Raw genomic sequence first — 22,447 nt, forward strand, 5'->3', positions numbered from 1 at the left:
GATGCAGGTGATGGGGTGGGAGGGAGGTTGAGGTTGATATGGGAACCCTTGCCTTTGTGAGCTGGGCGCTTGGAGGTATCTACTCTTCTTGCCAGAGTTGTTGTTTTATGTGTATGAAATATAGTTTAAAGGTGTCAGTATGTTTATATAAAAGGAGGGGTTTTATGAAAGTCAAATGTCTGAAAGTAAGGATTGCATGCATTAGATTGATGAATGTGCCATTTGCTTTACCTGATCATCACAATGGGAACTGCTCAGTATAGTGTAGCCCTGCATTTTTATATATCTTATTATACCTGTCCTACATTTGGATGGTCTTGTCTTTGAAAACTGAAGGGTAGGCATGTTCCTGTTCTCCCCCGCCCCCGCATGTTTGATTATTTGTACCTTGACACTTAGTTTTAAAAAAAATGTGTTACTTTTGTAAACATTTTATCCTCTAAGTTCTCCTATTACCCTAAACTAGCAGTTTAACACTAATAGTGAAGTAGCCACCAGAAAACTTGACATAGTAAATTGCTCATAAAAGTACCTTCTTAAAATGTATATTTAACCTTATTCTACTTGTTTCTAAAGGGACTCATTTTGTGATCCTCTATTTGTGGGAAATATAACAGTTAGATTTGAATAACTTTTACAATTTTGTTTTCCAGTAGCGATCTCTTAATCTTACAAAGAAGACAATTCTTTTGGATATATCTGAATCAAGAGGGTGATTTCAAATCATTGTTATAATGGTAATTAGGTAAAAGAGTGCTTTTGGCTGTTTTTTTAAGGAAACTTGGTCATATTTATTAAGTAAATAACATAAGTTAGCACACTGGAAAGGATTTAGAGGACCTAATGATGGTATAATCTGTTGATTATTATGGGCCTGAGCCTAGGCCAAGCCACAATGTCTGGTCCCTGTTCTACAGACAGGCAAAAGGGCTCATTTTAAGGTGGCTTTTTCTTTGGTTTATTAGTGAACTGGTTAAAAAGCAGTTCATGGCTAGTGCCAGAGCCAGTATTCAGATCCCTTTCTTAGTTCTTTCTGTTCTGCCAAAGTGCTTCTTCAACTTTTATTTTTTGGTTGATTCACATTTCTTCAAAAAGAGTTTACTTAGTGGGCATGAGGCACATTACTCCCATAGTTGGAATTTGAATCTCTAGGAGGACTGATTTAGTTTTGTCCTGGAAAGAGCACTTTGTTTGGAATCATGGACTTGTGAGATCCAGTCCTGCCTCTTGCTGATTAACATGTTTAGTATGTTACTGAGTGCTCTTGACCTTGGTTATCGCATTAGGCAGGATTGTTGTGATGAATGAACGAAGGGAAGGATTTACTTTCTTAGCACAGTAAGAGACGGTTACCGTCACTAGAGCCCTTATTGGCTTTCCTAAATTCAGGTTTGCTTTTGGCATTAACAGAGGCAGATGGGCAGTAGCATTTCTCAACAGTGTTCCAAAGTTTAGTAGGTGTTGCACTAATAAAATAATAATAAACAACATATGATAAAAATAAAAGTTAAGTGGGTAGATGACCTTGGGAAATATTATATATCTCCTTTTGGAGATTTACCAGGCATGATAATGTAGTATATGTTTCTTTTTTAAACAAAGGTAAACTGAGTTCATCATTAATCCTTCCCTTTGAGATCTCTAATTTTAAAGAATACTGGTATTCCAGGCGGCAATGTTTGTGAAGCACTGCTTGAGGGTAATAATTTTCAGGATGACTTGGCAATAGAATTCTCTATATATATCTTGAGAATTCTCAAGATAAATATAGTACTTCACTGAGCCATTGGTATTTAACGCTTGCAGTGGAAATTTATGAACTTTAAATGAAAGATACCACTGTTTTAAATTCCAACTTTTGAGGAATTTGTTGGCTGAATGTTATGACAAAATATTGAAATCTATAGGGTGCATTGAAATATTTTAATTTTAGACGTGGTATTGTTAAGATAATTGCTAATATAGCATTAAAACTTGTAAATATGTAGATCTGAGGGCTCAGTTTTGTTCATTTTCAGTATGATCATATTTTAAAATTTCTGATTGGTATTCTTATTTTTCATCAGTTTTGCAGTTCTGCTGAAAAGAATTACACAGAGTTGTGGGGCAGCCGGTTAGCTCAGTTGGTTAGAGCGTGGTGCTCTTAATAACAGGGTTGCCGCCGGTTCGATCCCCACATGGGCCACTGTGAGCTGCGCCCTCCACGACGAGATTGAAACAACTGCTTGACTTGGAGCTGATGAGTCCTGGAAAAACACACTTAAAATACAACTCTTTTTTTTAAAAAGGAAAAAAATCTGAGTTCCAGTTAAAAAAAAAATAAAAAGAAAGTTGTTACTAATGGACTCGGTCTCAGTTCATGTTATCCTAATCTTTTCACGTTTTTGGTTTCCATTTCAGAGGATACATTCTTAACCTATTTAAATGAGATTACTGAATCCCTTAGGGTGGGGTGCAAGTGGTTGAACTTGGTAGTGTATCTGGCAAATGATGATATTGTAGTGGAATAGGAATCAGACCTGGTGTATTCTCCATTATATTGCAGTACCTAGCTGTGGAGTAGGCACTAACATTTGTTGAATAAGTAAAAGAATAAATAAAGCCTATGGTGACAGGGTTTTGTGGAAGTAATTAAACTTAATTATTGCTGAAAATACCAGATAAATGAGGGAGGCAATGTAGTACAGTGGAAACAGCACTAGACCAGGATTCGTAAAATCTGAGCTCTCATTCCAAATCTAAAGGTGAATAGTCATATGTCATTATATAAGTCTCTGGATCTCGTTTCCTTGTTTATGAAAGGGGCACTCATAACATTTCTGCCTAATTCATAGATTGTTGAGGGAATAAAATGAATCATTAATATAAGATGCTTTCCAAATGCAAATGTACAAAGTCAAGGTTATTTTCCCCATGCCTGGCACAGTGCCTTGAACAGTATTAGCACAGATAGAGACTTTCTCTCTTAACAACAAAAAAGAGGCTAAGAAACCTTCTAGGACTGATTCTTGGAGTGCTCACAGAGTGCTGGCAGGTAGAGAGAGGAAGAGGAATCTACAAGAGAAGCAGAAAAACCAAAGCGGAAAGAACAGGAGAATCAGGAAAGTATAGCCCTCTGATTTCCAGACTTGATTTTCACTGAGCTTTTTTATGCTGTTGGGGAAAGAGATAATTAATAGTCAGCAAATAGCTTTTGATTTAATTTTCTGAACTCTAAGTATATTTCCTCCCTTTCACTTAAGGGTGAAGAGAAGTTCCTCTTGTAAGCTTACAGTTAAACATCTTCACTTAGATAGTTTAAGAATATTTAAAACTTGACTTTCTGTATTTTCTGTATTAACCATAAGTAACTTATTATCATGAAAATATTAAAAGTCTTAAATCACTACCGGTGTTTTTGACTTGCTAATAGGATACAGTTTGCTGCTGTGGTCTGGACAGTGAGCATTCAGTGTCATGGGAGGGATCTAGGATGTCGCACTCCCCCGTTTGTTGCTTAGCACACTACTCTGAGATACTAAAATAAGTTTGGGAAATTCCCCTGCCCCCCTCCCCACCCACACAGTCATGTGCACCCCGAGACTGTGGGCATCGTGAAGGCAGGGACTTCTCTTGCTCATATTGTAGCCCCAGTGCATGGCAGAAGTATGTGAGGCACTCAGAACATGGATGAGAAGTCATAATCAAACTGGTTATTTCTGGTGAGGTGATTTTAAAACTATAGATATAATGTGGGGATGGCTAATAGATTTTTGTTTATGCAGTACACATATATCTGATTTCCAGGAATGGCTTACCTGAAGAAAATCCAAAATGTGTGAATTGTAATATGTACTCATACACCAAATCAGGAAATAATTTATTTTGTCACAAAAAGACCAGTTGTATGTGTAAAGGAACATTGCTTAAAATAATAAGATACCTTAGTGTGTTTGTAAAATGATTGAGTTATAAATACAGGAAGTCTGTTAATTTTTCAGAAAAATATAACTTGTACAATGTAAGGTACACCTAAATAAATCTTATTGCCAATGATTGTATGTTGACTATTTTTGGTGGGTGGATTCTTAGTGGATTGATTATTCCTGACTTTCTTCTCATTAGCTCATTTTACAAAAATATAAGAAACATTTGGGAGGCAAAATTAAATCATTTTATTATGTGAAACACCATAATTTGGAAAGGTGTGTGTGTGTGTGTGTGTGTGTGTGTGTGTGTGTGTGTGTTTGGTGGGATAAGGGGGGTAGTATTTGAAAATAATAGCTAAAGTCTAATCTTTGAATAACATGGTTGTTAGTTATAGCTTCTTATTCTAAATCTGATGTAGCCTTTTATTCTAAATCTGTATTGTCTAATACTGTAGCCGTTAGCCATATGTAGCTATTTTAATTTAAATGAAGTAAAATGAAAAATTCAGTGCTTTAGTCACAGTAGTTATATTTCAAGTTCAGTAGCCACACCCATGTGGCCAGGGGCTACTGTTGGACAATGCAGATAGGGAGCATTTCTCTCCATCATCAGAGAAAATTCTGTTGGACAGCACTGTTTTAAATTAATGAAAATTGCTAGAAGATTTTTACCAAATTTATATATCCTGGAAGTAGGAGAATAGAGTGGCAAGAAATTAGAACTTTTCCTGTCTGGAATTCTTAGGTGGGAGCTTTTAGGATAGTTAAATTCTCTAGTAAGGGAGAGAGGGAGCTAACGTTTTAATTACGGAGTTCTTGCTGTATTCTTATTTGAGGTTCCCAAACGCCAGGCCAAGTGGGGAGTCTTCTCCCCATTTTATAGAGGATATCAAGCCTGTAAGTAGAGGAACTGTAATTTGAACCCAGGTGTGTCTGACTTTACATGGTAATTTTTTGTTTTTGTTTGGGACCTCAGTAGTGTTGAGTTGATCATAATTCCCAGTTCATGGTATTGTTGCTAGTCACCAAATAATTTTTCTTCGTCTCATCCATTGGCAGCCATTTTTATGTGACTCTTCTTGTTAGCTAATATATTTTACTTATGTAGTACACATATATTTGATTTCCAGGAATGGCTTCCCTGATATCTGTTTCTGTTTGGTTTTGCAAAATGCATATTGTTGTACCAAGTTCCTGAATTTTACATTTACATAGATAGTATTATGTATTAATATCTAAGGTGAGATTTTTCCCTTTCTACAATGGTGTTTGATGATTTAAGCACCCAGCCAACTTCTTTTCAAAAATTTTGTGAGGAAATCTTTCAAAGTGGTGTTAGATATTTTGGCCTTTTGTAATTAGAGAATTCTGTAGGAATCCCCCTCTTCTTTGTTTGGAGAACATAGATAGGATTGCCCTTGAATGCTGTCCTCATAATTTTTTATAAGGTACTTTTGTTGTCTTCTTCACCATTAGGTGGTCAGTGATTACTTCTCACAGATACTGATGTGTGGCTGCTTTTTTTTATTGAGCTAATTGTAGATTCACATCCAAGTGTAAGAAATAATGCAGAGCAATCTCTTGTATACTTTGTCCAGATGCAGCTGCTTTTTATGCTTCTAATTTATGTGGAGGCTGGGAAGCGGGATAGACAAGTTTGGTAGAATTATGTCAAGTAAGAGTGAAGGCCTGAGGCATTCTCTTTTGAATGGGATACATGAACTTTTAGCATGTGAATTATTTCAACTGCCTTTTTGCTTAATTTTTTAGTATGTATTTTATTCAGCTAGTGATGTTATTATATAGCTGAGTTTCTTGTGATATAATATGGTATTTTCCTTTAAGCATATTGAATTTTTAATACAAATGCTATTGAAAGTAATTATGCAAATGTGAAATCTTAAATTTTGATAATGATTAGATATTTCTGTATATGTTTTATTTCAGGTTGTTTCACGAAGAAATCCACAGGATGTCCAGGAGGTAACATATTTATTCATATGAAAATTTTATTTTATATATTTGACAAAAATTTTAATTAAAGGCTTCATTGAGGAAATTGAATTATTTGTATGTCAGTCTTTGTATGTTTGTGTGGAGATTGTCTTCAGCTCACAAAACAGTAACTGAAATATCCTATTTCAGACCTATTAAATATGAGGTAAGTTTTAGTAGGTGTTAAGTTATATAAATAAGAAATTGAGGAATTACTCAGACCTATTAAGTATGTGTTAAATTTTAGTAAATGTTAAGTTATATAAAGAAGAATTTCAGGGGTTACAGTGCTATTAATGTGATAATTTCAAGATTTCAATATTAGTTAAGGGCCTCTAATTACCTATTTCAAAATCAAGATGCCTGTTTAGTAAAAAAATGAAAAGTATTGAGTAGCTGCATTAATTTTAAAGATTATTATATTAAATTATGGGTTTTCATTCACTTCCATTTTTATATTGACTTGACATGTTGACATCTTGGAAAACTGCTTTGGATGTAGGTGTTTCTTTTTAAAATTTTGTAGTTTTATAGTAAGTTCTTTGCAGACACTTTCCCTCTCTTTAAAATGATACCAGCTTAAAACTGTGGAATTCTCTGTATACTTTGTGCTTGTTATATACCTTTAGGAATCCTAACTGAGGAGCTTGCTGCTTTTAACTTTTTTATTTACTTTCATTTTGATACTTGCTCATTTTCTTTTTTAAAAAATTAATTTATTTTCCAGCTAGAGTTGACATACAATATTATATTAGTTTCAGGTGTACAACATATTGATTAGACATCTATATATTTTATGAAGTGATCACGCCAATCTCATTTTCACTAAGATTAGAAGGGCATATATATTATATATTGGGAACTTTTTTTTTTGCTAAAGTGTTTCAAGGAGACATTGTAAATTAGCAGTCTTGATTCTGCAGGAGTGTTTTTTCTCTTATTGAATTTTAATGTCTTAAGTGGGGTATGTATTTTCTATTTAGCTGCAAGCTCCATTACTCTTCACTGAAAAATCTGGCTTGATTCATACCTTTAAGGTGATTGTTTGGTACTGGTTGGTTTGAGTATATGACATCAGGTTTAGAATACTCATATATTTTAACTTTCATACATTAACATTTCTTGCTATATTTGATTTTATGTCCCATGGCCAAAAATGTTTCAATAAAAGACATTTTAAAAAGATTTCATACTATTTTCCTTAGTGTTTTCAAATAGCTCACCCCCTCTTCCCCCATCCCAAATAGCCATGAAGAGAATGTTGTAATATTGTTATTTTGGAAGAAAAGGAGATATCTATATATCTATATCTGTATATCTATTTCTATATCTATATATCTATTCTTCTAAAATGGCGGTGAAAGTGATTTGTACCAAAGCACTCTCTCTACTTAAGTGTCAGTTGATTAGTATGAGCTATTCTTTAGAATTTGGAACTTTTTAGAATGTTAAATTAATAATCAATATCAGGCTATTCTGCTTTTGAAAATTTACAACTCTGTTAAAATTGAAAATGGGTTGTGTTTCTTTTGAATACCTTATCTTATTGCTCTGCTGTAGTTTGTAGCTTGATGTTCCCCTTTTCCAGGGAGAATCCTGAACCAACCTATCCATGAACATACTCTCTGCCATTTCCTTAATCCTTTTTTGGGGAACACTCTTTTATAATAACAACTGTTGGTGAAACATTCATCAGAAAGCTCTTGTAAGTGTCCTTTAGTTAGATGATTGCATGGTCCTTTGTTAGAAATGCTATAAAATTATAAAATTAAAAAAAAATGTCTTCTGTCTAGCTGGCTTCTTAAAATATAGAATAACCTTGAAATTATAACAACACTTTTTAGTTTCTCACATATGTCATTTAAACATTGGAATTCTCATTTAGGAGAGGAATTCACCCTGTAGAATTTGTTTCTATTTCCTTTTCTTTTACTTTCTCTCTCTGTTAACTGATTTCATTATTGCTTGAGAATTTAGTCAGGCTTCACGAGGGCTATTGAGGATTAGTAGATGTACAGTTAATCTAACCAAATATAGGGCTGGTAATATGCTATCCCTCTAAAACTGGAGAAATTTTGCTGTTTTTTTCTATATGTACTTTGGCGCATGCTACCATACAACAGTATTTTCCTTCAAGAATGTTTAAACACTGACATGGAGTAAATAATTTAAAATTATCCAGGTACCTTGTTTTTCTTTTCTTTTTTATCTTTTATAAATTCCCTCTAAATTTTTATTTATTAGGAGCAGTATGGGTGAATCTGAGGGGGGACAACAACAGTTAATATGGCCTCTTGTTCAGGAGATTCTCTAGAGCACAAACACTTGCAACAGGGTAGAGAAAGTGGTGGAAATGTTGTACCCTTCCTTCCCCACCTTTTTAAACAGTAGCCTACATAGAGCTGTTTCTCTCTAGGTAGTAAACTTAACTGGTGTCAGAAATTGTCACGGGAAAGAAAAAGCTCTTGAAAAGGGGGGAAAGGAAATATGCAAGCAAATAGTATGGTAGTGAAGAAAAGATGACCTAGTGAAATTTAAGTAGTATAGGACAGTAAAAGGATGAAGTTAATTGAATTGAGTGATTTTGTAAAATACAAGAGATCTAAAGGTTTTTGGTATCAGTAAACGAAATTCTCTTAAAAGAAAACTTTTTTAACCTAATACTTAAGGGAATGTTTTAAATGAAAATTAAGCTTTTATTAAATTTGTTGTCTAAATATAATTGTCACTGAATTAATATTTAATGGAAGAATTTTATTCAGATAAGTTTAATAAATAAGAAATTTCTGCCGAGTTGGTTCAATAGAGCAATAGCTGTTATACGGTGATTTTTGTTTTTATAATAGGAAAAATTGGTTATTAGAGAAAATGATTTTTGCATGTATCTTTTGGGACTTTGGGTAGTCCAATTATAAACATTAATACTTTCTGATTTAATGGAAGTGTGCTTCTTTTCACTCTTTCATTTTGAAGATTTCTAGAAATGTGCAAGCTTAACAGAAGTAAAAAGAAAAGGAGGCAGTGGATGGAGACATTTTGTGATGCTTTGGTGTCCCACTTTTCTTGAGGGTTTATATTTGCTCTTAGGTATTTCGGTTCTACAATTCTAGTGTTGAGAATAAGAAATAATTGAGTGAATAAATTATGGCATGATGAAGAAACAGAGATGCTCACCTTGGAGTGAGGGTTCTAATTCTAGCTCCGACAAACTGTGTACTGGTTTATATACCATGGTATTATTATTACTGTGATTGAATTGTTAACTTTTGCCCCTTAAGTTACTCTGCCTCTATTTTAAAATGACCCTAACTAGAGTATGAATTTTATCTGCAGATTTAATTGTTTCCATGAGCGACAGTCTTTTGAATAGCTCTCATGTCTAGTTCATGGCTTTAAGGATGGCACTTGTCTTACGATGACTTTTACAAGTCTGTCACCCACTTCCCTTTTAAGCCCTTGTTAATGTAGTACCACCATAATTTAGTCTATTTAAAAAATATGAAACCAACATTGTTTTTCCCCACGACAGAATTATGTTCATGTATCAACATTGGAAACTAGAGAGAAGCACAAAATAGGAAAATTAAAGTCACTGTTAATTTCACTATCCTGAAGACTTTTACTTTCCAAGTGTTTGGTTTGGCTGTCTCACTTAGTTCCTCTTTTTTAAAAAATTTTTTTATTGGGGAACAGTGTGTTTTTCGAGGCTGTCAAGTTGCCTTTTTTTTTCTCCCCCAATCTAGTTGTGGAGGGTGCAACTCAGCTCCAAGTCAAGTTGTTTTCAATCTAGTTGTGGAGGGTGCAGCTCATTGGTCCATGTGGGGCTCGAACCGGCGACCTTGGTGTTATGAGCACTGTGCTCTAACCACTGAGCAAACCAGCTGCCCATCGAGGGCTCAGTTCCAAGCTCAAGCTGTTGTTTTCAATCTAGTCATGGAGGGCACAGTTCACTGGCTCATATGGGAATTGAACCAGCAACCTTGTTGTTAAGAGCTCGTGCTCTAACCAACTGAGCCATCCGGGCGCCCCAGTTAGTTCCTCTTTGCTCTCTGTCTTTTGCTGGAATTATTGGTTCTGTGCTATCAGCATTTGTCTCATTCACTTCCATTTAAAAATAAAATCTCTTCTTCTATCCATGTGGCCTGTCTCACTACACAGTCAAGCTTCTTAAACACTCACTTTGTACTTGGTTTGCTCTTCTGGCTGGCCCCTCAGTGTTAGGGTTCCCATCATTCAGTTGTTAGACGCCTCATCTCGTTACAAATGCTGAGAAACTTTTCCTGAGTGATTACCGCCTCTCTACTGAAGACTCCAATGTAATATACCTTGGTTAGTGCTCTCTCGAACCCCAAACACGTGCATCCCACTGGGCTTCTCGGATTAGATGCCTTACCTATCGGATATGTCCACAATTGAACTTTGTTTTTGTCTCAGAGCAGCTTCTCCCTTGGCTCTTCATCTTCAGGAACAGCATCACTATCTATCCAGTTGCAAAAGCTTAAATTCTAGTAATTATATTTGACATCTCGCTGTCCTCTTAAAAACTTCATCCACAGCCTCTTCTTTTCCCCTTATTTTTGTTGGTCTAAGCACTGTTTCCCTTCAGGCAGCTCACCTAAGATAATGCTTTTCTGTAAAGCCTTTTAGATCCCAAGGCTGGTGGTTTAGGTGCTCCTTCCATAACATCGTTGGGCTCACTGCTCTTCTAGCGTTTATCACGCAGCTGTATTGTGATGTAGTTATTGTGCTGGCTTATTCTTCCGAACGACACTGGGAACTCTGCAGGCAGGGAGTATGTTTCTCATTTCTTCATCCTTTGTGCCAAAACAGTGCCTATCACAAAGTAGGGCCATGAAAATATTTGTTTTGATGACTATTTTTGTTGTTTAGTAAATGAATAAAAGGAAGCATCAGGAGGGAGTAGTTTGTTTAAATTAATTCATGTTATAGTCTGACTAGTCCCCTAGGATTGTAACTATATTCAAAACAAGAAGCTTATTAATCATGGTAGAATTTTTGGTAGTATGACCAAGTTTAGTGAAGAATTTCATATGTGTAGAGAGTAGTTTTTGACAAGAGTCTTAAATCACACTTGGTAACCTGCTTGGCTTAAGTTTTGCTTATTAGCATTGTACTCTAATATTGAGCTTGTTACAAGTGAGGGAAGTAGGTTTTTTTAGAAGCAAAGGCCCAAGTACACTAGGTGACGGAATTTAAAACTCAGTTTTACTCTATTTTGTAGAAACTGAGGGGTTAATCAGTGATATCAAAGCCACATGTTAAATCCTTCTTCTTTATAAAGTTTATTTTTCTAATTTAATCTGAATGAGGCTAAACAATAATTCAAACTAGTTAAGGTAAACTTTTACATGTTGTATAATGTAGATGATTGTTTTGTTTTTGGTTTTAATGGTATTCTGATCAGGATTCACCTTGCCTCCAGAAATCTTATTACTACTTTAAATGACATTTATGAAACAAAAAAGTTCATGTTAATTATTTGCTACACAGCTATCTCTTCTTCAGTGTTATTTATTTTATTCTTTTAGGCAAATGCTGAGTATGTATTTTGTGTTGAAAAATTGTCTAAATCAATTATTTTGTGTTTATAAACATGCTGTTTTTGGAATAAAATATGTATTTTGACTATAGCTCAATTCCAGGCCAATAGTAATTGGCTTTTTAAGAAGTTAAGTGACATTTGATGTAGGATAGACCTTCCATGTACAAGCATGAACATTTTTCCAGTATGAAGAAAACAGTGCTTGTTTTAAAAACCAAAATAGAACATTTGGAGGAAGAATTACTGTTTTATATTTTTAAAGCCAATATTTTTAGTTAATTTTAGACAGTTACCATATATTGCTTAAAGTTTTATTTTTTTTTTTTTTTGCCTTTGCATGACAAGTTTTAGTGCTTCCATGAAAAGACTATTTGTTGTTCAGATATATGAACCTAAATAGTTTCACTGTGAGATACACATTTAATTATCTTTTCTAGATAATCGTGTGGAAGAGATACAGTGACTTTAAGAAACTACACAAAGAACTATGGCAAATTCACAAAAACTTATTCCGACATTCAGAATTGTTTCCTCCGTTTGCTAAAGGAATAGTGTTTGGTAAGTGATTATTTTGAATTTATGATTTTAAAAGTGATGATTACATAATTAGGTGTATATGCTAAACCCTGAAATATTGTACCATTAAGTCAGAAGCTCCTTTATTTGTTAAGGTAATTCATATCATGCAGCAAGCACCTGAAATTTTTTTCAGGTTCTTGGTATAGTTTTGCTAACTCAAAATGCATTTACTCCTCCCCTTCCATGAAACAATAACACAACAACCCCAACTCCAACTAAACAAGTAAAGAAAACCTATAGGATCATAAGAAAAGATGATGTTGCATTATTCTTATAGTTCTGAAATTTTTTGATTTTTTTTAATGTCTATACTTTGTATCTTGGTGAATGTTGACCCATTTCATTATAAAATACCAAAAAAAAATTGTTAGTGTCACAGACCTCTAAAGGAAATTTTTTTTAGCTTATTTATTATTTGTTACTTTTTTTTTTTTTTAAGTATTGGGAAGCTGTCAAGCTCACAGTGACTTGGCAGCTTGAATTTCATCACTGAAAACAGTGCTACTTTGAAGTGTCAGGTTCATTTTGTTTATTTTTGCGAAAATATCTGCCAGCTGTCTAAGTCTGAATAGTTGCATATTAATTGTTTTTCCACAGATTTTAAAAAGGAAATGGTCTCAAGGGTTGAAATTTAATAAATTTAATATATTTTCTGCTTTGTCAAGGACATTCTTAAGGGAAACTAGCATTTAAAAAAATTTTAATATGAGTGAATGACAGTAAGGAATATGGTGATTAGTAGTAAGTATAGTTTGGGGCCATTGTCTTGATTCATGCTAAAAGGTCAGCAGTTTCACTGCTGTTGCTATTAGATTATCAGTACAAATGTATCTACTGTCTTAGTATTATTGTGAAAATGGTTTTGATCTTCTTGATCTCTTCAGCAGTCTGTGGATCACAGTTTGAGAACACACACACATATGTACACACACATATGTACATACATGTGGATGTTCCTTGCAACATTTTTTTTTTTTTTAAGATTTTATTGGGGAAGGGGAACAGGACTTTATTGGGGAACAGTGTATACTTCCAGGCCTTTTTTGTTCCAAGTCAAGTTGTTGTCCTTTCAATCTTTGTTGTGGAGGGTGCTGTTCAGCTTCAAGTTGTTGAACTTTCAGTCTTAGTTGTGGAGGGCGCAGTTCAGCTCCAGGTCCAGTAGCTGCTGCTAGTTGCAGGGGGCGCAGCCCACCATCCCTTGCTGGAGTCGAAACAGCAACCTTGTGGTTGACAAGACGCGCTCCAACCAACTGAGCCATCTGAAGCTCAGGGGCAGCTCAGCTCAAGGTGCCGTGTTCAATCTTAGTTGCAGGGGGTGCTGCCCACCATCCCTTGCGGGACTCAAGGAATTGAACTGGCAACCTTGTGGTTGAGAGCCCACTGGTCCATGTGGGAATCGAACCGGCAGCCTTTGGAATTAGGAGTATGGAGTTCTAACGGCCTGAGCCACCGGGCTGGCCCTCTTTGCAGCATTTTTAATACAAGAAACTTACACTGAATTTTCTCAATACGTAATTGTATGGATGTGCCATAATTTAGCCAATTAATAGAATTCTTCAGCCATTTGCGATCTACTAGATGGAAAAATGTCCAGGATATATTTTTCAGAATCAAAAAACAAATGTTGCACAGAGATATGTTTAGATCCCCTCTATGTTTAAATAGACAAAACATATTTGTGTGAAGATGTACCTACACACGTTTGTTTAATATGTGAAACCTCTGAGTGTGTGGAAAGAGGGATATTTTTACTTTTTACCTTAAACCTTTTGTACTGTGGAATTTAACTGTGCACATGTCTTTAAATTTAAAGTTGGACGATACACAGCCTGGCTTCTTGAACAATAAGCTTGTCAGTCGGTGAAAGGGAGTGGCTTCTAAATTGGTTCTTAGTTATTATTGTCTGTTGCTAATGGATTATCTTCAACTTTTCTTCACATCCTTACTTATTATAGAGTGAAAGTTTCTTATTAATCTTAATAAGTAAGCAATTTATCACTCTTCAGTAAATGGTACAGTCCATTTGTAATACTTGATAACTGCAGTGAACCCTGTAGGTGGCAGCTGTGGTTGTGTGGAGGGAACTGTTGGTTAGTCATCTATCTTTTTAGCTACTCTCACACTTTCAGTAAGTAAGCCTCAGCAGCAAAAGAGACTCCTGTTGTAATTTGCAGAACCATGAAATATGTAATTACTATTCTGGTGTTATTGTGAAAAGAACATGCCTTTTGGAATCAGATAGATTTAGGCCCACATCTTCTATCCACTATTTACCAGTGGTGTGATCTTGTACAAATTAACATCCCAGCCTCGTTTTTTTTTTTTATTGGTAAGATAGGGATAATATCTTCTTCTTCTTTTTTTTAAATTTATTGGGGTGACAATTGTTAGTAAAATTACATAGATTTCAGGTGTACAATTCTGTATTACATCATCTATAAATCCCATTGTGTGTTCACCACCCAGAGTCAGTTCTCCTTCCATCACCATATGTTTGGGAATAATACCTTCTTTTTTTTTTTTTTTTTTTTTTTTTTTTTTTAATTAATTTTATTGGGGTGACAATTGTTAGTAAATTTACATAGATTTCAGGTGTACAATTCTGTATTACATCGTCTATAAATCCCATTGTGTGTTCACCACCCAGAGTCAGTTCTCCTTCCATCACCATATATTTGATCCCCTTTACCCTCATCACCCACCCCCCACCCCCTTACCCTCTGGTAACCACTAAATTATTGTCTGTGTCTATGAGTTTTTGTTTCTCATTTGTTTGTCTTGTTCTTTTTGGTTTATATACCACATATCAGTGAAATCATAGGGTTCTCTGCTTTTTCTGTCTGACTTATTTCACTTAGCATTATTCTCTCGAGATCCATCCATGTTGTCACAAATGCTCCTATATCATCTTTCCTTAACGCCGAATAGTATTCCATTGTGTATATGTACCACAACTTCTTTATCCATTCATCCATCGAAGGACATTTTGGTTGTTTCCATGTCTTGGCCACCGTAAACAAAGCTGCAATGAACATTGGAGTACACGTGTCTCTGTAGAGAAATGCTTTTATATTTTTGGGGTAGATACCCAGGAGAGCGATTGCTGGGTCATATGGTAATTCTATTCGTAATTTCTTGAGGAACCTCCACACTGCCTTCCATAGCGGCTGCACCAGTCTGCATTCCCACCAACAGTGTATGAGAGTTCCTTTTTCTCCACAGCCTCTCCAACACTTGTTACTATTTGTTTTGTTGATGAAAGCCATTCTGACTGGGGTGAGGTGATATCTCATTGTGGTTTTCATTTGCATTTCTCTGATGATTAGCGATGTTGAGCATTTTTTCATATGTCTATTTGTCATTTGTATATCCTCTTTGGAGAAATGTCTCTTCAGGTCCTCTGTCCATTTTTCAATTGGGTTGTTTGTTTTTTTGTTGTTTAATACCTTCTTAATATGTCCCAAATGCAGCTTTTAAATCAAAGAGAGAGACTATTTCCAGTGTTTTGCCAGGTTTAGTAGAATGTTTGAATTTACCTTCCTGCCTCAGATTTTAATAAACAAACCATTATTTATTGAGTACTTGGGAGCAGTGGAGTGGCTTATATATAATATATATTCACACACAAATAATAATATACATTATATATAATATTGCACAGTAAACTTTGTCAGAAAAATTTGTTTTGCATTTTCTATTGTATATTCAATTTTTCTACTGTGTTCACAGGAAAATGAACTTTTACTCTGTGAAGGGAAATTTAAAGCAGTGATAGGAGAAGTGCCTATTTATTGTTTCTCATTGTTGCTGCCTACAAATGGAAGTTTTGATGGTATTAAATAGTTAACAGCTAGAGAATAGCTACCAGGGTATTGTTTACCATTAGGATGACTGTTGAATCTTGCTACTTTCTAATTTCCTTTTAAAATTAGGTGGTTTTGTTATATATATTAGGGCCAGTAGTTATTAAAATTCATCTACTTTCTTTGTCGATGCTACCAGTACTTTTTTGTTTGTTCTGAAATCTTAGGAATAAAGAAGTGAGCATATTCTTTCATCACATTTGCTCTGGTGATAGCATTCAGTGCATTGAACCTTTTAATGCATAAACCTTTATTTTTGGTTGTGCTCCACTCTGAAAAATGTTTTAATTCATCTGTGCTTGTCCAAGTTTAGTGGAATGAAAATGCATAGATCAATAGAAGTACAACAAAGACTTTTGACATATGTATTCTATTTAGAAGTTGATATGCTCATTGTTTAAGCATTTTAGTCTAGCTTACTGGGGAGGTGGGATGAGTCATTGATCACTCTAGAATTAAAGCTCCCAAATTTTTATGTGTTTGTTTCAGCCAGTAAATAAGATTTTTTAAGGGTGTCATCAAATATTAGGAAGAGTTTTATTAAAATTTATTAATCAGTATTTATGCATTTAAAGATAACAGCAGGTGGTCTTATGGGTTAAAATATAGTATAATGTGTGCATTTTCTGGGTTTCTGTTCTAAGATTATAGATGATCCCAAAATTACAAATATTCACAGGCACTGGAATTTACTTTTCTTTTGTTTAAAGGATAAATATGTTGGATGATACTTATAAGCACCAGTGCATACTTAATTTCTTATTTAGGAAAAAGAATGAATAATGGACACTTAGCTGTCATTTTAATTTTTTTGGCCAGTAGATTTTCCTCAGCATTGACTAACTTAGATTGTTTTCAGGCCAGAAATTTGCTCTATGGGTTGGGGCTCTTGGAAGTTTTTTCCAGGTGATGTTATTGATAGGTAAGCTAGCAGTGTCATTTTAGATGTGCTTTTGTCATTGGGAGAATTGGGTTTAATTGAATTGTTGCACATGAACTGACAGCTAATAGGAAAACAGATATAGCATAATGAATTATATTAGATTTGGTTACTTGTGACAAAACTGAAAACCAGGTAGACATCAATTTCATTCTTGTGGTATAAGATCTGGAGGTAGCCTCAGGCAGGGGCAGCTCCACAGAAATCAGGAATCGAAACTCCTAGCTTGTGCTCTGTCAGTTTTTAGCTTCCACATCATAATCCTGGGAAAGGGAAAAGCAGAAAGGAGAAAAGGGAGGGGAGAGAAGGTGTGTAACAGCTGTCCCTTACAGAGATTTCTGGGAAGCTGCAGTATAACTTTTGTGATATGTTATTTGTCAGAGCTTAGTCCACGTCCAGATGTAACTGCAAAGGCAAACTGGAAATGACAGCCTTTTTTTCCTGGGCTGCCATGTACCTAGTTAGAAATTGGGGGTTATTTTACTTAGGAAGAATTTGAGAACAAATTGAGATAGCCTATTCCATAGTAAATAAAAAGTATACTGGATATTAGGAATCCTCTAATTGACTTCCCTGCTAACCTTGACTGGGCCCTGGGCTCTTTGAGAATGCTGATAAAAGTTAGAGACCCTTCTAGAAAAATGTACCTATGGACATATGCATGGATTGTTGTAGGATTGTTGTCTCTGAAACCCATCCATTAAGTTTAGGGGGTTGTTTGTGGACCACTGTTAAAATTTCTTATTAGTGAAATATTACTATTTTCTAGGGTAGAATGTTCCACTGTAAGAGAATTCTTTTTGTTAGATGGTTTTTATAAGTTTTCATTATTCACTCATGCAGTCAGCAAAAGTTTATTAGCATGTTCTGTGAGCTGGACACCGTGATGGTACTTGAAGATTCAAGGACTTCATAACTGATTTATTAAGTACTGTGTTTCCCCGAAAATAAGACCTAGCCAGATAGTCAGCACTAATGCGTCTTTTGGAGCAAACATTAATATAAGACCCGGTCTTTTTTTACTATAAGACCTGGTCTTATATAATATAAGGCCAGGTACAATATAATATATAATACCAGGTCTTATATTAATTTTTGCTCCAAAAGACGCATTAGAGCTGATTGGCTGTTATTTTCGGGGAAACACAGTACTTTGTGCCTAGCATGGAACTGGGAGCTTTATGTACATTGTTCATTTTCTCCATTTTATAAATTAGGAAATAATCTGCCTAAGATGCAGCTAGTTAATGGTATAGCTAGTACTTGAACCCAGGTGTAACGCTAAGACCACTTCTTTTAGTGACCATGAAGCAGACACTTCACCATAAGCATGAGAGGCACAGAGCTGAGGTTTTTTTTTTTTTAAAGATTTTATTGGGGAAGGGGAACAGGACTTTATTGGGGAACAGTGTGTATTTCCGGGACTTCTTCCAAGTCAAGTTGCTGTCCTTTCAGTCGTAGTTGTCGGTGGTGCAGCTCAGCTCCAGGTCCAGTTGCTCTTGTTAGCTACAACTCCAACCGACTGAGCCATCTGGGAGCTCAGCGGCAGCTCAGCTCAAGGTTCCGTGTTCAATTTTAGTTGCAGGGGGCGCTGCCCATCATCCCTTGTGGGATTCGAGGAGCCAAACTGGCAGCTTTCTGGTTGTGAGCCCAGTGGCCCATGTGGGAATCCAACTGGCAGCCCTCGGCGCTGGGAGCATGGAACTCCAACCGCCTGATCCACCGGGCCGACCCCTGAGCTGAGATATTTAGTGGTTCAGTTTCAGTTGCCTTGAGTAATATACTAGGAATCTTTTGTGCCTCAGTTTTCTGTTAACATTTTGCAAAATGACTGAAGATGTTTAAGTGTATGATGATGCTACTCTTTTGATTTTGTATTTTTTTAAACCTGTATTGCAGTCACTGTGGTACATGGCATATGACAAATGCCAACCAATAATCTGATATAGGGTAGAAAAAAAGTGATCGTATTTGAAAAATGCCTTGTCAGCAATCATATTATATGTATCATTAAAAAAATTCTGTGAAAACCACCTTTCGATCACCTTGTAAACCAGAGCTCAGGGGTGCTGTGTGTGTTCTCTTTTTTTCTCACAAGCAAAATGTCATCTATGCTGATAGCATCACACATGGAATTTGACTTAAAAGCTTTTTGCTTCAAACTGAGGGTTTTGACCCCATTGATACACAGATGTTCTCATAATTTCCTCTCTTCAGTTCCTTTAGAAATCAAAGAGTGGGAAAGAGAAAATTATATGAGTAATTACAGTATTAAATTACTATAGAAAACCATTTGAATTCTTTATAATTCTCTTTTCAATTTTAGTTTCAAACCACCAGTTTCTTAAATGGTAAGTTTCTTACATTGACAGGCTTTAGATTATGATGGCACCATTTATTTATGAGTTGACACCTTTGCCTCTTGTTTTATCAGAAACATTGTTTTCTTTTCTGGTGAGAGTGTGGCTGATTCCCGTTGTGGAGACTGGATTTGACTTCAGAAGACTGCAGATAGGCAGTACGGTGATAGGTCTGCTGCTGCTCTCTGAACATAAACTATTATGAACCCATGTTTGAGCCTTCTCTACTTAGGGTTGATTTCTTATTTAATTCTAGGACGATTTGATGAAACTGTTATTGAAGAGAGGAGACAGTGTGCTGAAGATCTGCTACAGTTCTCTGCCAATATTCCTGCTCTTTATAACAGTAAACAGCTTGAAGATTTTTTCCAGGTTTGGTAGTCTTTCTGAAATATTTTCCATTTTATTAATCACCTTTGTTTTCTAATTTGTAGTAAAGCAAGATTCAAGTTGTTTTTTTAAAAACAAAGTGTCATTTACTTTGGAATTTCATTATTCACTAAAACAAGTAGAAATTAGTAGCTTAATAACAATGTCTATGGCATATCTTCAATTTTTTTTTTTTTAAAGATTTTATTGGGGAAGGGGAACAGGACTTTAAGGGGAACAACACTTTATTGGGGAACAGTATGTACTTCTAGGACTTTTTTCTTATTTTTCCAAGTCAAGTTGTTGTCCTTTCAGTCTTAGTTGTGGAGGGCGCAGCTCAGTTCCAGGTCCAGTTGCCGTTGCTAGTTGCAGGGGGCGCAGCCCACGATCCCTTGCGGGAGTCGAACTGGCAACCTTGTGCTTGAGAGGACGCGCTCCAACCAACTGAGCCATCCGGGAGCTCAGCGGCAGCTCAGCTCAAGGTGCCGTGTTCAATTTTAGTTGCAGGGGGTGATGCCCACCATCTCTTGTGGGACTTGAGGAATTGAACTGGCAACCCTGTGGTTGAGAGCCAACTGGTCCATGTGGGAATCGAACCGGCAGCATTCGGAGTTAGGAGCATGGAGCTCTAACCGCCTGAGCCACCGGGCTGGCCTGTCTTCTATTTTTAGTAGAGAAATGTATAAGATGTTTGATTCATAGATTTTAAGAAATTGATGCAGAGGGCTTAGAGATTACCTAATTTATTACATCATAATTGAAATATATTTAAATATCAAGAAACTCGAATAGTTATCTTCACTTTTTGAGGTGTCTTACAGTGGTAGATATTTTTTTAGGATAGAAACCACTGTAATCCATATTAAATTTGTTATGCTAATTTGTGTAAATATAGAACTAAGGTAGTCACTGTAAAGTTTTAGAGCGGTAGGCTAGTACAGATTATATTGCCAGAGCTCTTTGGATATTAGTGTTCCTTGACATGTAATGCCTTCGTTCTGAGTTCTTCATCATTTGTAATAATAATTTTCTTATTTTGAACTGAACCTGTGATAATTGTTGGTTGATAGAGTGCCTTTAATGACCAAAATTTGCATTTAGCTTTGTATGAAAAAGCTAGGTGATTGTGCCACAATTGTTTTTTTCCTTCTTCAATTAAAAAGCTGCTCATTTGTATAATGTAATTTCTTAGAACATATACCCAGCAAGGTATATGAATAGTGGGAGTTTTAATTTTCCTGATGCTAGTGGACCTACAAAAGGGCTTTATTTTTTATGACCTTGTTTTAGTTCACTGAAGAAAGTTGATCTTTGAAAGATATTACTACAAACTTATGACTTATACAGTACATAATAGAAATAGAAATAATAATAGAAAAGTTTGTAGTAACAATAAAATTCCCACTGATTGACTTTTTTGCTTAATTTTTCATTACTCTGCGAATTAGGCCAAGATGATAAATTTGGCGCCTCCTTATGACCTAACACAGATCTTTAAGATCAAAGGCCAAGTCAAACTGATAAAGTATTTAGCTTTTTGCTACTTGCAGTTACAGCTGTTTCTGTGTGGCAGGGAGTCTATGTTTATAGAAAAGTGCAGCATTATTATTGCAAGAAGAATATTGCTTTATAGAAATTGTGAAAGGCAGTTATGCAAATTGACACATGCCAAGGGTTAAAAGAATCAGTCTAGGAATATAGAAGTCAGATTGTAGATTTTGAACACTTTAAATAAAAGTTAACTGTTCATTCCATTTCTTTTGGATCTGAGAATTCCTAATGGAAGACACTTTTTAAAAAATAGTTTATTGGGGTAAGAATTGTTAGTAAAGTTACATAGATTTCAGAGGTACAATTCTGTAATACATCATCTATATATATCACATTGTGTGTTCACCCAGAGTCAGTTCTCTTTCCGTCACCATATATTTGATCCCCTGGAAGATACTTATTTTTATGCTTTGTGAAATGAGAGACAAAAGAGGAAGAAAAGATTGGGTAGTTCAAGAGAAGTAAAGCTACCTCCCTATGGAGAGATAGTCTTTCTTATATCTCATTGGCTAGAACTGGTCACAGGATTTGTTGGCTAAATCCTTAGCTTCAGAAAGTCTGGGTGGGTGACTCCTTTAGCTTTCTAGTTCTGATTGGGGATGAAGGTATGGATGGGAGGTTTTGGGTAGCCAGTCCACAGGGTGTGCTATCATACTATAGTTTTTTTCTTTGTAGAAACACTGATGATAGATAGATAACCATGTGCAAATAATCATATAGCCACTTGGTTCGATTTTTTTTTTAATCACACAAGAGTAGATGTAGTATAATGAGCCTTCCATTTCTCATTACTCAGCTTTGAAAATTATCATAATGTCACCAAGTTTTTTTCATCTGCTGATTGCATTTCAATTTGTTGGCATAAAATTGCTCATAGTATTCCCTTATAATGCTTTTAATTTCTATAGGGGTGGTTGTGATGTCACCTCTTTCGTTCATGAGTGTAGTAATTTTGTGTCTTGTCTTTTTTTTTTTCTTGGTCAATGTAGCTAAATATTTGATATTTTTGTTAATCTTTTCAAAGGACCAACTTGGTTTTCATTGTTTTTTTTCTCTGTTTTTCTGCTTCATTTCATTTATTTGTACTTTAAACTTTATTTCCTTCCTTTTGCTTGCTTTGAATTTACTTTGCTCTTTACCTAATTCTTTAATTCCTTAAAGTGGAAGCTTAAGTTGTTGATTTGAAATGCTTCTTCTTATCTAACATCAGTATTTACAGCTATAAATTTCTCTCTTAACCACTGCTTGAGCTTCAAATCCCATATTTTTTTTATTTTCATTTTTATTCAGTTTAGTGTATTTTATGATTTCTTTTGTGG

The 22,447-nt window shown here is 35.3% G+C and overlaps 1 protein-coding gene across 8 annotated transcripts in view; it reads left to right on the forward strand.

Moving 5' to 3' along the window:
• Positions 1 to 22,447, forward strand: part of RPS6KC1 (ribosomal protein S6 kinase C1) — a 141,881-nt gene that overhangs the window by 7,980 nt on the left and 111,454 nt on the right. For 4 of the 8 annotated variants that reach the window (XM_081026976.1, XM_081026974.1, XM_081026979.1 and 1 more), the window contains exons 2-4: positions 5,856 to 5,891; positions 11,904 to 12,024; positions 19,465 to 19,580. In XM_081026976.1, coding sequence (XP_080883102.1) covers positions 5,856 to 5,891; positions 11,904 to 12,024; positions 19,465 to 19,580 — 273 coding nt within the window. Of the gene's footprint in view, positions 1 to 5,855; positions 5,892 to 7,497; positions 7,609 to 11,903; positions 12,025 to 19,464; positions 19,581 to 22,447 lie in introns of those variants that run through there. The other 4 variants (XM_081026978.1, XM_081026981.1, XM_081026977.1 and 1 more) reach the window with 3 other exon arrangements.

The sequence above is a fragment of the Rhinolophus hipposideros genome (genome assembly GCF_964194185.1).
Source record: "Rhinolophus hipposideros genome assembly, chromosome: 19".
NCBI classification, from domain to species: Eukaryota; Metazoa; Chordata; class Mammalia; order Chiroptera; family Rhinolophidae; genus Rhinolophus; species Rhinolophus hipposideros.